Source organism: Heteronotia binoei, chromosome 13 (assembly GCF_032191835.1).
Source record: "Heteronotia binoei isolate CCM8104 ecotype False Entrance Well chromosome 13, APGP_CSIRO_Hbin_v1, whole genome shotgun sequence".
Lineage (NCBI taxonomy): Eukaryota > Metazoa > Chordata > Lepidosauria > Squamata > Gekkonidae > Heteronotia > Heteronotia binoei.
The window spans coordinates 48,481,008-48,496,300 of record NC_083235.1 but is presented as its reverse complement, the minus strand read 5'-3'; the positions used below and the strand labels follow the sequence as shown (position 1 = coordinate 48,496,300).

The 15,293-nt window shown below is 39.9% G+C and overlaps 1 protein-coding gene across 2 annotated transcripts in view; it reads right to left on the bottom strand.

Moving 5' to 3' along the window:
* The window catches only part of HELZ (helicase with zinc finger), a 236,220-nt gene that overhangs the window by 199,358 nt on the left and 21,569 nt on the right, over positions 1-15,293 (bottom strand). For both annotated transcript variants that reach the window (XM_060252939.1, XM_060252940.1), the window contains exon 2: positions 1,635-1,862. In XM_060252939.1, coding sequence (XP_060108922.1) covers positions 1,635-1,844 — 210 coding nt within the window. In that variant the 5' untranslated portion in view covers positions 1,845-1,862. The remainder of the gene's footprint in view (positions 1-1,634; positions 1,863-15,293) is intronic.

Below are 15,293 nucleotides of genomic sequence, written 5' to 3'. Positions count from 1 at the left end.
TGCTTTCTTTCCATGTCTCCCTCCCCAATTTATTTTCCTTCTTTCCCTCCCTCAAACATCTGATGGTCATGACTTACGGCTCCCAAACATCTGTTGTTAGGCAAGTTTGGCCACCCCTGCTCTAGGATACTGCTATGGAATGGAAAGCATGACAGCTCAGGGAACTGGCTATGGAGAAGGAAGAGCAGCCAACTTGCTATTGGGTGGGGCTACAATGAGAGCACACAGAATGTAGAGTAAAAATGAATTGTTGTATAGGAGGGGGGGAGGTGTCAATTTCCATCACCATCATGGCAGATTATTTGGCCATTATCAACATTAAAAAAAATCACATGGTGGTGCAGTGTCCAGCTCCACCATCACTGGGCTGGGCAAGAAGCAAGCAGGCTGGTGAGGATACTGCTATGGGATGGAAAGCAACTCCACCAGTGGGGCCTGGACCCTCGGGATGCCAGCTCATTCTTGCCTGACTGGCCCTATAGGTGATTGTCCCTGGCTGTGCTGATGTGATGAGGGCGTACAAGCTATAGAGTAAAATCACTTCTTTTAGAAGAAGCACTCGTAAGCTGTGTTTTTTTAAGTTTATCATATGTTTACTGCCATTTGATAAGTAACTAATGGATGCTTTAAATACTTTCTCCCATTACAGACCTAAACATTAGTTGCCTAAGCAATGTAAATTGTTGTATGCAGCCAGTTTTGAGATTAATTTTGTACCTATAGGCTAGGCAGACAGCTTCCTACAGCCTCCCTTCAATAACTTCAACATGTCCATGCTATTTCTCAATAAGAACATCATCACTAATCCAGCAATCATTTCTCCAATGTTTCTCAAGCTAGGATCTAGGAATGACTGAAAGGGTGCTAAAGAGTGCCTACAAGTTTTCTATATGAACAGAGGGCACATTCTTCTCATGTCTATCCACCTAACATGAAAGTAGAGCCCTCTCAGTTTTTAAGGAATGGAACAAAAACTCTGTCTCAGGGGAAAGGGACAAAATCAGCCTCCTCCCCTTTCAAAGGGCAGGAGTTCACAGATCAGTCATTTCCTGCACTCATCTAGCTCCCAGATTACTTGACAGCACTAGCTAGAACACTTGCTGATTTGCTGCTGGGAAGCAATAGCTTTGCCCTAGAATCCTTAGTTGAAAGGCACTAAGGAGATACAGTCATCATAGTTACTCACAATATATAAGTGAACTGGTTTTCACTTTAATTTCCAATGAGCACCAATAAGAGAAGATTGGCAGTCTGCAATTAATCAATCAACAAAAAGTTGGGTGTCCTGAGGCTGCTAAAGTGTGAGAACTGCTGCATTAGACCAATAATACAGCAAAGTAACTAATCTACCTCTCTGAACTAATAGCCATCCCTCAAAGGCACAACATAACTACTGTTTTAAATAGGCAGACCAAAGAAGAGGAACTAGAGTGGGATCTTTTACTTCCCAAAACAGGGCAGCTAAGAAAGCTAAGAACATGAGAAGCAAGTACAGTAGCCACTCTAATTATAAAGCCAAGTGGTAAACATATAAACCCACAAAGAATTATTTGTTTTGTAGCTATCTCTCCTTTCAAATGTATAATAAAAATCAGACTATATTTTACATTCAGTTCAATTGTGAACACACTCACAAGTTGCAAAGAAGAAGCAATTCTATAGAGAAGACTTTCAATTTTGATGCGGTTGATTTCAGCCTGACATGCTTCTGGGAAGCAAGTGGGAGGATACTGGCTGAGGGAAAAGAGCGCCTCTGTGCAGTGCTTCACCGCCACTTCATAATCCTGTTGTTTGAGTGATTCACATGCTTGTTCACATGACTTCTCTGGTCTTCTGTCTGCCATGACTCAGCAACAGAAATCCTAATAATGAATCAAGAAGGTTTCAAACATGTGTTAGCTCAAACAACAATACATATACATGAGCTACCAACTGACTCCATGCATAGTAAATTCCTGTGCCTTCCCCCCACCCCCCAATCAGGTTAGATCCTAAAATCTGTGAACTCTAATCCATTCACAGACCCATGTATTCTGATGCACTTCTTGCCTCCCCCTCTGCCACAAACTCCCATGCTACCCTCAAAAGCTGCTTCTTTGGGATGGGAAACTCTTGAGAACAGTGTGTGATGCTGCATAAGGACGGCTGGACTTTGAGCGGAAAAGCCACCAAAAATCACAGACACTTCTGCTCTGGTGAACAATGTCTTCTGCTAACAGAAAGCCACCTTAGGATCCAACAAATTCTCCATGTACCAAGAACATGTTTTCATTTTAACATATAGCTGCCCTTCTATGCCTCTGGGATGAGGCAGGCTGTAATTTAAGGAGCAAGAAAGATGCACATTTCAACATCTTCCTGTTATTCCAAGCATTTCCATTACTGCACCAAGGCACTCCACCACATGGATTCCACATATCACTTCCATTGATGGAAAGGATTCCCATCAGTGGAGCAGATGTTCTTACCTTCCCCCTTCCAATGTAAGAATACAGAACCTGAAAAATACTATGGCACTGAGGAGAACCATGTATCACCTCCTATGCATATGAGTGTTCAATGATCTACCTTTTCAGTTAGTTTCTGGGATTCTAAAACACTGTATGACATGTTGGAGCAGAACAGGACAGAGCTGGGCTAAGAGGAGCTGGGCCAATCACAAAATGTTGGCACCAGAAAATATTATTATTATAATAATAATAATAATAATAATAATAATAATAATAATAATAATAATAATAATAATAAAAAATTTATTCTTATATCCCGCCCTCCCCTGCCAATGGTGGCTATCGCTAACCTAACAAGACTGAGGATGAGAAGGCTATGCTATATAGGTTAGCAGTAGTGCATGCGAGAGTAATCCTAGAGAATGCCGGGACCAGCTCAGCCACCATATGTCACCATGCTTTCTTGCACATGGCACCAGAGAGTTTCTCTGCTCTAGGACATGCCACCACAATGGAGCTGTTATCCTTGAAATGCTGGAATGATTCATTCCACCCCACTCAGGACCAAGTGCAGGCTCTCATAACCCAAGGCATCCCTTATGAAGAAACAGTGACAGAGGGTCTGCGTGAAGCTGATGCAGGTGGTGATACCATGGTAGTGGGTGGCCACAGGATCAAGGTGTTGTGCAGTTACTATAAGAGGTCCTACCACCCACCTCATCCCTACATGGGGGCCACTCCCCCGATGTCCTCAGTCTTCCTAAACCACCATCATTAGCGGACAGTTGCCCTTTCCCCATGTAGGAGGCTCTCAAAGTGGGAATGCCATTGCAAGAGTATCAAGAGAGGTACTGGGGAGGGGGGGAGAGACAGTCGGTGCAGAGGGCATCCAGGAATCAGCTCCAGGAGCCAGAGAGGAAGAGGCCTTTGCCAATGGGATGCTCATCCACATAGAGCCAACATTCCTGGCCACACCCTTTCCCATCCCTGGGCTGTGACAAATGCTGAACTCAGTCCCTGTGCCTGCCAGCCAGTTTGGGTCTGTCTGCCCTGTCTGTCACAGCCCTGCCACTTTAACACAACACCTGTATGGGATAATACGACGCAGTTGCTGGGACACTGATGTGGTTATGACCACTAAAACCCATCCACAGCCTCTTTTTCCTGCTGGCTGCTGCCTGATGAAACACTTTAGAGAGCAGACTAATGGTGCCACTATTACACTGGCAGTTGGCCACCACAAGCAGCCCTCAGGATTGCTTCGTTTGTGCTTGCAAATGAACCTCTACTAAGGCTAAATAAAGAGATTTATGAAACCCACAGACTTTAGTCACATAGAAGTGTATTGATGCCTTTTTACAGGCTGATCTACTGTATCTCATGTACATTTACAATTCAAAAGGCATTCACTATTAAACTATGTTTTACCGGGGGGCGGGGCATCACTAAGCAATGGCGGACACGTTTCTGTAAAGCTCCATATCTCTCTCTTTTAACTCTCGGCGCTTCGGCTACTTCGTGGACATAAAAACTTTCCTTACCAATGGGAAAACCTCTCAGGACGAAAGCTAAAGCTAAAAGCAGAGCTAAAGTGAAAGCTGTGGCAGAGGCTTCTCAGTCGGTATGAGACTTTTTTTCGTCGGGATCTTCTCCTTCTCAGCCAATCCGTTCCCCCTCTATAGATCCTAAAATGGCACCCGGACAAAACTCTGCCGATACTCCCCAGCCTGATGGGGATGATGGCCCTATCTGTTGTAGAGACCTGAATTTACTGAGGCAGGACATTCACATTTATTTTAAAAAATCAGTGGATGGCTTATTGGCGCCAGTTAATAAACGGATTGATGTGGTAACTGAATTAGAAGTAACGTCGAAAATGGCGGAGTGCACTGCAGAAATCTCTCTGTGCATGCAGGCAGAGTTAAAAAATTTGAAGGCCAAGGAATCTGTGCTGAACATGCGTGTACTTACCCTTGAAAACCGATGGAGAGCCCTGAATTTAAAATTTAGGGGGATTAAGAAAGGCACAAAGAATTTGGACGTGGCTATGTTTCTTTCCCAGTGGCTAGCAAGGGTGTTTAAACAGGAAGGTGGTGCGACTTCAGCCATAGCTAAGGCTATGAGACTTGGACCGTTGACAGTGGCGCACAAAGGAAGGCCAAGAGACATCTTGGAGCAATTTATTTATCCCAAGACTAGGGAGAAAATATTAAGAGAAGCCCAGAGTCGGGGCTCATTCACTATGAAGGTGAAAAAGTGCTAGTGCTACTGGATCTATCAGCAGAAGCGTTAGAAAAAAGACTTTAAAGTTTTTTGCATCCAAGTTGTACATTGCCAACATAAAATTTCGGTGGAGCCCTGTCTTTGATATTTTGGTGTACAAGGGAAGTATGTTGTATAAAGCCTCAGATATTTTGACGGGAAAGTTGTTACTTGAAAAACTGAACTTTAAGCTGTCGTAAGGCGAAGAAGACCTGTGTGCCTTCCCTACTGCTACTGAAGACTTACACACATCTGATGCAACCTGAACTTTAAGCACTTTAATTTGGTATTACATAAACTTTTGCTTCGGACTAGAACCATTAATAATACATAAAATGTTATAACCTGATGGTTGATATACCATTTATCTTTGGATTTTTAAATAATTGAATATGTTTTTATACTTAATCCTATTAACGCTGCACACTTAGGAAATTTGGGCTACATTTCACACAGTTTCATTAATTCTATTAACACGGCACTTATAGTTGATTATTAATAAGGCTAAAGCTAGTTTTATGAATTTTGTTATAGCACTTGTTAGGAATATATAAAAAATTAATGAATTCTTAGGCATAGAGCTCTAAGTAACCTTACTAAACCTTTACATTGATGCAATCTTATACTGACAATACTAACTGCATTTTTAAGACGTTTTTGATGAAATCTTAATATTTTTAATCAAATCTTATTTATTGTAGGACTTAATAGGGTAGACTAAATTAATTTTGGTGCTTATGTTCTGAATTGTAAACTGTTTACTTCATGCGGGGAATAGTTGTTTAATTCGTGATGGACTACATGGTTATTTTTAAGGCTTTTTAAGGAAAAACAAAACAAAAACAAAAAAATACTTTATGATTGTTATGACACTGAATTTTTATATTTTTATATGAAGTTAACCTGGTTGATTTTTATAACTACTGAAATAATTTTGAGAACTTACAGTAACTATATCGAGTATAGATAAAATTTGTAACAGAAAGTTTTCCATATACGCAGTTGCATAATAATAAGTTTTATATGGATTGATACCTTATAGATTTTTATATGTAGGTTATGGCAAGTTTTACTATGGTGTTGACTCTAAGTTTCATCTCAGTTGTTACCTCACGACAAGCGCTATTCAGGTGTTGAAGAGGAGGTCGTATCTTCATTGTCTGCTTTATATTACAGAAAGGGAGGGGGAAAGGGGTGTTCATTTTGAATTGTTCTAACACAGGTGGGTTGTGCCTCCCTTGAGGTGTAGGAAGATTTCAAATTAGGGAGAATAGCATGACGACTCCCTTTAAGTTAGTAGGTTGGTAAGTTCTTGGAACCTTAGCCCTCATTTGGGCTTGAGTGGTAGAGTCTGATCTCTACTCTCAGTTCTGTGTTCACTTAGTATATTTTGTATTTATTTTATTTATTTATTTTATTTTATTTGTTTTGGTTCACAACTGTCCCTATTTCAAGCCAATGTCTCAGCAGTATAAGTTTATAACTTGAAACTGCAAAGGTCTCAGTAATCAAATTAAGCGCAGACGTATAACCAACTTTAAAGAAAGAGCTAACATTGTTTTTTCTGCAGGAAACCCACCAAAAGTCCAGAGTCAAGCAACTTTTGAAAACCTCATGGTTCACCCAAACATTTCAGGCCTTAGGCACTTCTAAATCAAAGGGAGTGGCGATTCTCATCTCAAAGAATACATCATTCCAATGCCAATCAACAAAGGAAGATCCTTCTGGACGCTATATATTCGTTCAAGATATGCTAAATGGTACCCCAGTTACCTTGGCATCAATTTATGTTCCTAACAAGACCCAAATTGATTTTATCAAATCCACTCTAGAAGAACTAAATTCTTTCCAAAAAGGAGAAGTCATTATCAGAGGTGATTTTAATATAATTTCCGACTCTGTCTACGATAAAACACACAAACGGGAAACCAAGTCGTTCTATCTTGAAAACAATAGCTTTGCAGAAGATTCTAGATACTTACAACATGATAGATATCTGGCATACTTTAAACCCTGGATCCAGAGAGTACACCTATTTTTTTCCTGTACATGAAGTATACTCCAGAATTGATTTTTTAATTTCTTCAAAAACTTTTGTGGGCAAATTTTCTATGCAAAGATTGGCTCTATAAAGATCTCTGACCATGCTTTGGTCTTCTGCAACTTTTTTTTGCATGACTCTGATGACAAAGGTCCTAGATGGACATTAAACAAATTGTTACTAACAAATTCTGTCATTTCAGAAGAAATAGAGCAGCAGATTAAAGATTATTTTTCTTGTAATGCCTCGTGTGTTGTTTCCCAAGACTATGTCTGGGATGCATTCAAGGCAGTGATAAGAGGTAAGCTAATTTCTATAGCTGCCAAATGTAAAAAAGAGAGACAAAAAAACATACACGACATACAAGCAAATATATCTGTTTTGGAGAAACGGCATATGAAATATGGTGGCAAAAAAACTCTCAGGAAATTAACCCAAGAGAGAAAAATATTAAACCTCTTGGAAATCTCCAAGGTCCAAAATGATATGATGTACTTGCGTCAGAAATACATTACTAGGTCATCAAGATCACTTAAGTTATTGAAACATAGGGTCTCTCACCAGAAAGCTAGTTCTTTAATCCACGCTATTAAATCACCCGCTGGTCAGGTAGTGACAAACTCAAAAGATATTGCTGCTTCCTTTTTTCAGTTCTATAAAAACTTATATACAACATCAAACCCAAATGAGAACTTAATTTCTGAATATTTAAAATCTATTAATTTTAATACAGTTTTAATGCAGGAGCACTCTTCTTTTTTAGACAAACCGAATTTGGCCATTGCAAAAATTAAGACTAACAAGGCTGTTGGGAGAGATGGCTTCCCAATTGAATTTTATAAGCATTTTAAGGCGCAAATTGCAGAACACCTCCTAAATCCATGTAATTTTATTATGTCCTCTGGCACCCTACCTAGCTCTTGGAAAGAAGCAAAAGTTATTGTAATCTACAAGTCAGAAAAGGATAAACTAAATCCGTCCTCATACCGCCCAATATCTATTTTAAATCACAACTTTAAAGTTTTTTCTACCATTCTAGTTGAAAGATTAAATAAGATCGTATCGTAGTACATTAATAACAATCAATCTGGCTTCATCCCGGGTCAATGTATTAATGATAATGTTCCTAGAACCCTTAATATGATTCATTACTGCAGAGCATCTAAGATTCCTTTGCTAATTCTCTCACATGACGCTGAAAAAGCGTTTGACAAATTGGAAATTCCTTTTTTTAAATCAGTATTAAATTCGATGCAATTTGGTCCCAACTTGTTCGCTCTATAGATGTCATATACAATGCGCTAAATGCCCAAATTTCTATTAATCAATACAGAACTGATAATCTGACTAAATAGGGCCACTAGACAGGGATGCCCGTTGTCCCCAATTTTATTTATGTTGTCATTAGAGCCGCTGGCTCATGCACTCAGGGAAGATCCAGAAGTGGAAGGCATTGTTTTAAAGGATAGGTCACATAAAATTAGTCTTTTTGCTGACAATACTCTTTTTTATTTTAGTAATCCTCTTGTCTCACTAAAAAAGTTAAAAATAATTATAGACCAATTTAGTGTACATTCTGGATTTACTGTACATTTTTTAAAATCAGAAATATACCCTATGGTAATTAAACCCACTTTGAAACAAGGCATTCTTTCTCACTTTACTTATAAATGGGTGGAGAAATCTTGGCGTTATCTTGGGATTAATATACCATTGAATCTTAAAGACTTAGCTCAAGTAAATTACTCTCCCCTTTTTCTTTCAGTTAAGAATTCGTTATCTTATTGGTCCAGAGGTAATTTTTCACTGCTTGAAAAAACTGATCTTTTAAAATCCTTTTTGTTACCAACATTTCTGTATCTATTTCAAAACCTGCCTATTCCAGTTGATAAAAGAGAATTACAAAGATTGCAAAAAGTCTTTATGGACTTCTTGTGGAGCTCTAAACACCATAGACTTTCCTTTTCTATATTATCAAAACCTGCAGCACTAGGAGGTTTGGGTGTTCCCCTCCTAGAGAAATACTACCTAGCTTCTCAACTAAAGTACATCCTTCTTTATGCTAATCCGAACTATGATGCCTCTTGGCTTAGTATTAAGAAGGCCTCTCTAGGTAAGGCTCTTCTACATGAGGTCATTTGGCTTGGGAAATTTGAAAGACCAAAAATGGTTTTAAACAACCCAATTTTAGATCATACACTTAGACTCTGGACTAAATGGAGAGAGGTCTAAACACCTGCCACCTCCCCTTTCATGTCATTTCTTGGACATACATGGTTCTTACCAGGTAAAAATTTGAATGATTTTAAAATCTGGCGTGACAGGAATATTTTTCAGCTAATAGACATCACAACTAATGGTAAAATTAGCACTATATCTCAAATAGAAGCAAAATATAAAGTCAAAATTCCCTGGATGCAGTATTTTCAAATACATTGCACCTTGCACAGACCTTTAAACGCTTTTGAAATTCACTTAAAGACTGGCTCTACTGCTGTGAGAGGTGCAATTTCAATTATTTATCAGTTACTAAATTCAAAGACATGGGTGCAATGTACATCACAACAAAATCAGTGGCACAAAGACTGTGAGAGGGTTTTTTTGAAAGAAAAACGGTTAGCACTGTGGAACAGCTCTTTATTTAAATCAAGGTCCTCTTAAATTAGAATCCAAAACTTTGAAGTCTGGTCTAGGTGGTATTGTACGCCGTACAGTGTTTTGCAGTAAATTGATTTCAAATCCAAATTGTTGGAAAGGTTGTGGGGGAGCAGGCACGTTAAAACATTGTTGGTGGGACTGCCCTATAATAAGTCATTATGGAAATCAGTGCTAAAGACTGCTATGGAAATAACAGGATGTGATATCCCCTTCCTACCTGAGTCAATCCTTCTTAATATTTGGAAAAAGAAATCTTGTTCTAACTTGAATTTAGAACTACTCGCCTTATAGTTAATGGCAGCTAAAATTAATGTGGCACAATGCTGGAAATCTGACAAAAGCCCTAGTATTCGTCAGTGGTTTGAGAAAGTCTGAGATCTCTTGATTCAAGATAAGTTGGCATCCTGCATTTTGAAATATGAAAATCCATTATTAACTGATACCTTTGTCAAAAAAATGTTTGCTTTTTTTGCATATATAAATGAAAAATCTTCGCCCTGTTTATCGATTCCAACAAAAAATCTGGACTTTACTCTGTATTAAGTGGATATTGGAACATGATGTAAACATGTAACCTGAGTTAACTATTTTTGTATGTAATGTTCATTTTTGTTTCTGTTTTCACTTTTCTGTATGTTTTATAAGTGTAAATGATTTTATTTTTATCGTTATATGCATAGCTTTGGATATAATGTGTTTAAAAATAATAAAAATTGTGAGTTATTAAAAAAAAAACCCATGCTTTACCAAAATGTGTTCTTGATTTTAATGTAATTTGTGGAAGAAGTTCAGGAAGAGGGGGAAGTAAGTCTTCCATAGTTCATTCAAGTTGTTCTTTAGAACATTAATTTTCACCAACTAAATAGGAACCACAATGAAATTACAGTCTTATCTATGGTAAAGAGAGGGAAAAGAGGTGGTTATATCTATAACATAAAAGTTCTATAAAGGGTTTATAAACGTTCAAGTGTCATCTCCCTCAACTACACCCAAAATCTAAAAACCTGTAGTTTGGTGTTAGTTCTAAGAATTTTGTGTTTACGAATTATCCCCTAATTAGAATTCCAAAGGATTCCCTAGAAAACAAAAATCCCTGTTAAACCAATAGCCCTGCAGTGTAGGCATGCCTTGAAAATGACAGAGAAAAGCTAACAGAGGAATATTTGTGTTACAAATTAAAACTGGGTGCCATATGTTGTATTAGGGCAGTGATAATCTATAACTTTTCTGAGCAATCTGACACCTGCCCCATCATGTTTCAGGAAAGTGGGTCAGGCCACTGCCACTGGGGCTTGTGGCCAGCAAGTGGTTCATATCTAGAAACAACCACCACCAGGGGGAACAAATCAGATGCAAGCCTCATACCAGGATGGAAATAAATGTAGTTCTGTTAGTTGATGGTAGCACAAATATGACTCTCTGTGAGCCATGGGGTATGGTTAAAGAAAGTTTCTGGATATGAAAAGTTGATACCTACAACCACAGAATAGTTCTGACACAGGTAAAAGCAACACTAGTTTTTCCATAGAAAATCTGAGTAATTCTTTGAGATACCACAGGTGAAACAATGGTTTGGGCAGTTCATCTTCTGAAGAATTCAAATTAAGTATCAAATGACATCCTGCTACAGAACCAACAGCAAAATATTCATATCTGCCTAGCATTTGACACCTAACCTTCTCCCTCATATGCACACACTTCAAAGACAAAACCTCCTTTGACCACAATCTCTAAACTTATTATCCAACGATAGTTTTTACCAACACTCTGAGAAGGTGCTATATGTTACAGACCCCACTGTTTAGGTCCTGTCCAGCACAATAGGTTTTTCATGGATAGCCTGTGAAAGTCTTCTCTTGCAAAGCGCAACAATATGTTAGCTTAGAACTAAATTTATTTGCAAAGATGATTATGATCATTGTACAACTGTATGTCATCATTTAAAATGTCCTGACAACTTTGAAGAGATCATCCACTTTTCCCATTGGCACTATGTAAAGGATATCTAAAATGGTTTTATTTTGTTGCCACCTGCAGAGCAAGCTGAAGGCTTGCTGTTTCAGCTGCTTATGAGGTCTTCACATAGGCATCAAGTCTCAGGAAAGATTGTACATGTTACAGTGAACAGTGAAAGAGTCTAGGAAGGATCACCCACATGTGTATGAAAGCTCTTACAAAACATCAGCTAAAATGTTAGCTACCATCAATCAAGCCATCGCAATGAGAGCTGGAAGCACTTTTTAGAATTGGCACCAAAATCTTCTCTAGACACACTATCTGGCACTTCACTGATCCTCTTAACACTCTGCTGTTGTGCAGTTCCCTCTGGACTCTGACACTCTGTGCAATAAAGCCCCTGTTAAGTGGCACTGCTGCACTTTGGCCAGAAAACATGCTGTTACTTCAGAACACCCAAGACCTCATCATTTGAACCTATATCACTTCCACTTTTTTCCATGTCTGCAGATTGAAGAGAACTCTCTTCTAACTCTCTTGCTTCACCCTTTTTTGGCCCAGACATTCATCCTTTTTTGGGCGGGGGGGGGGGGGTGAGGAGGAGGTAATACGATGATGCAAATTGAATGTAATGGACAACTGGATCCCAATGTGGGTGGATGGAATTAAATAAACATATGTTTGTGTGTGCGCATGCCCAGGTGACCACACACATACAATTTTTGTAAGTCGTATCAGCAGGCAATTTTGGGTGAAACTGGGATAAAAGTAAACTAAATAAATAAAACTGTAAAGCAACTACAACTAACATATTCAGAATTCCCTCCAGAAATGTTCTGAACTATTAAAAGGGCTGCTCAGTGACCAGAGCAAATGAGTTAGTAAAATGCCAGTGTTGTATGGGAATTAGAGTGTTGGACTAGGATCTGGAAGACTAGATTCTAGTTTCCACTCTGCTACGGAAAATTGCTGGGTGACCTTGGGCCATTCACTCTCCCTGAGTTTAGTCTACCTAAATGTTGCAGGGATGAAATGGAGGACAAGAAAATAATGTAAGCCACCTTGGGTCCCCATTAGGGGGAAAGGCAGGGTATAAATTAAATAAATAAATATACAAACAATTGACTCCTCTTCAGTCAAGTAGCTGCTTGGTGCTATGGCAGTCCACTTACCTTGCACAGAGATCAACCTCTGTTGCTTTACAACAGGCAGGGCTTTTTTTGAGTAGGAATGCACAGGAACGCAGTTCTGTGGCTTGGCATCAGGGGGTGTGGCCAAATATGCAAATAAATTCCTGCTGGGCTTTTTCTACAAAAAAGCCCTGACAACAGGTAAAGTAAAAACAAGACTGAGCTGTCAATACAAACACAAACTACTAACTGAAGGTGCCTGATATATTCTGCCGATTTCTCTAGCATGCAATACAGTCTCAGACCAAGTATTACCACATAACATAAGGCATAAATTTTAATCTGCTGTGCTATCACATTTTTTCATTTAATATGTTTTTCTGCTTCTCTTGTGCTTTGAATTTTCCCCCCTGACAAAAGCCCTAGTGATTGGATTAATTCAGAATTGAAATAAGAACACCATTTATTCATGATGTTAGATAATTTCAGACCCATGTTATTTTCTATCTCATAACTACATTTCCATGGCATTTTCAGAGTACTACAAAGCACACAATTTGCATAGTCCACCCAAACTATGGATAGCACCCCACCAGATGCTTGATAAGCTTATTATGCTTTGCTGTCTCCATAGAACTGCGAAACTGGAGTGGGGCATAAATCCCTGCTATACAAGGTAAATGTTTTTCTCCATTATCTCCCCCCCCCCACAGTGTCTCAATTGTGGGTCCGGTTCCCACCTGGGAGGTGTAAGACATCTGCACAGAGGCATATGTACTGGAGGTCTGGAAACAATCTGCAGCAGGTACTACAAAGATTATCAAGAATGACAGACCCTGAACAAGAACTCCTCAAACAGCAACTGAAGGAAGAATCTGCCTAGGGCATAAATGCTTAGAATCGGCTGCCTGATCAACAGTGGAGAATGGGGAAGTGAGCTGAGTTGGCTGGTTCAGCATCCCTGTTCCTGGCCCCTGCAACTGAAGCGGTTATCTTGAGGAAAAATTCCTTAGTGGTTTCCCAGGACCCAAACATACTTTCCTGCCTACCTACACTGTGGACAGCAGAAAAATAGGAACAAAGTTTGAGTCCAGTGGCACCAGAACAACAAAGTTTTATTCAATGTGTGAGCTTTTGTGTGCACACAAAATGAAAGTGTCTGAGGAAGTGTGTGTGCACACAAAAGCTCACACTTTGAATAAAACTTTGTTGGTCTTAAAGGTGCCACTGGACTCAAACTTTGTTCTGCTGCTTCAGACCAACACAGCTAACTCACTGAATCTAGCAGAAAAATACAGTTCAACTGTCCAGTCCCTAAAAAGGTATTGTTGCAACATCTGAAACCTCCTGACAGAAAGTAGAATTATCCGCTAATTTCGTTTGATGAGAGGAGTCAAGCTTTCAGAGGACTGACATAATTTGCATACAAGCAGAAGGAACTTCCTGACCCTGAAATCTAAGGGTTTCTTTCATTGTGTTCTCGGAATAACTTTACTTGGCATTTCCTTGCTGAGGAAAACAATTCTGATTATACTGAATGTCCTGGTGAGCCCATCAGGACTGTTTCATTGAAGATAATTAACAGAGGCCTGGCCTCCTGAGTTCTGATATACAGTAAATGTCAGTAAATTCCTCCACTCAGAGATCCCTGAGAAAAAGTAGGCCCTGAGCATATAGCTCTCTACCCAGCTCAAGAAGCTGGGAACTTCCACTTTAATAAGGTTCCTTCAGAGGGCTGTCTCATATCCTGTTGGTGGCAAGCAGGGAAAAAACAGAACATGCATCCAGGGCTTATGGTCAGCAGGGGGGGGGGGGGGATACTTCTGGTCTAAGTGGCTACATGCACTTTTATAGGGCTCACTAGCCAGATGTGTGGGGAAAGAGTCCTTGCCTCTCTATCTGGGGAGGAACAGGCATCCCCATCTGCCAGGGCTCACCAGCCCAACTGCACAGGGGAAGAGTTCCTACCTCCCTATTTGTGGAGGAAAGAGTGTCCCTATCTTCTATGGACATGAGACTGATGATGGTGCAAATATTATGACACAAGCATAGGCTATGGGTATGAGGAACATTCACTGCACAACCCACCTCATTCACCTAGTGTTGAAGAATGCCTTGGGCTTTGGTTCTGCAGAGAATTACAAATTGCACGCTGTGACTTGTGCTTTCCAGTTTTCTCAAGAACTAAAAGAATCTCTTAAGATACTTCCCACACAGTGCAAGAAACAGATGCTGATGGGAATGCCTGAGCACTACCTTATCAGCGATGTCAGCGCTCACTGTACCACCACCTGTGCTATGCTTGAGTGTCTGGTGGAACAGAAGAGCGGTCTGACCAGTTTCACCTTGGAGGTTAAAGATGTGCAGGGGGAGAGAACATCAAATATGGAGTGCCTGACTGTCTCCCAGACAGTTCTTAAGTCAAGAGGCTCATGCCGCCTCCATCAGAGGAGAAGGAGGTGGAAAGATCTGCCTTCCCATCTAAGCAGGGTTCCTCCACGGCCACTCCTGTGATATTCATGGAGCTGGAGGCCACCAGGCAAGCAGTCAGCCCCCTTGGAAACGTGAGGCACATGAGCTAGACTTCAATAGCCATAATGGTTGTTGATGAGCCCTATGAGTTGCATTCTACCAATCTTCTCAGCCTACTGGACTAGGAAAGAGATTATCTGGCTGGACCTCTCTCTTATGACTAACAGGCTCCTTTACCCTCCAAAAAGTATGCAGAATGAGTACATTTTTCCTCACATGGGTGACACTGTCAGTCTATACCGCTCATGTCTGCTCCCCTGGAGG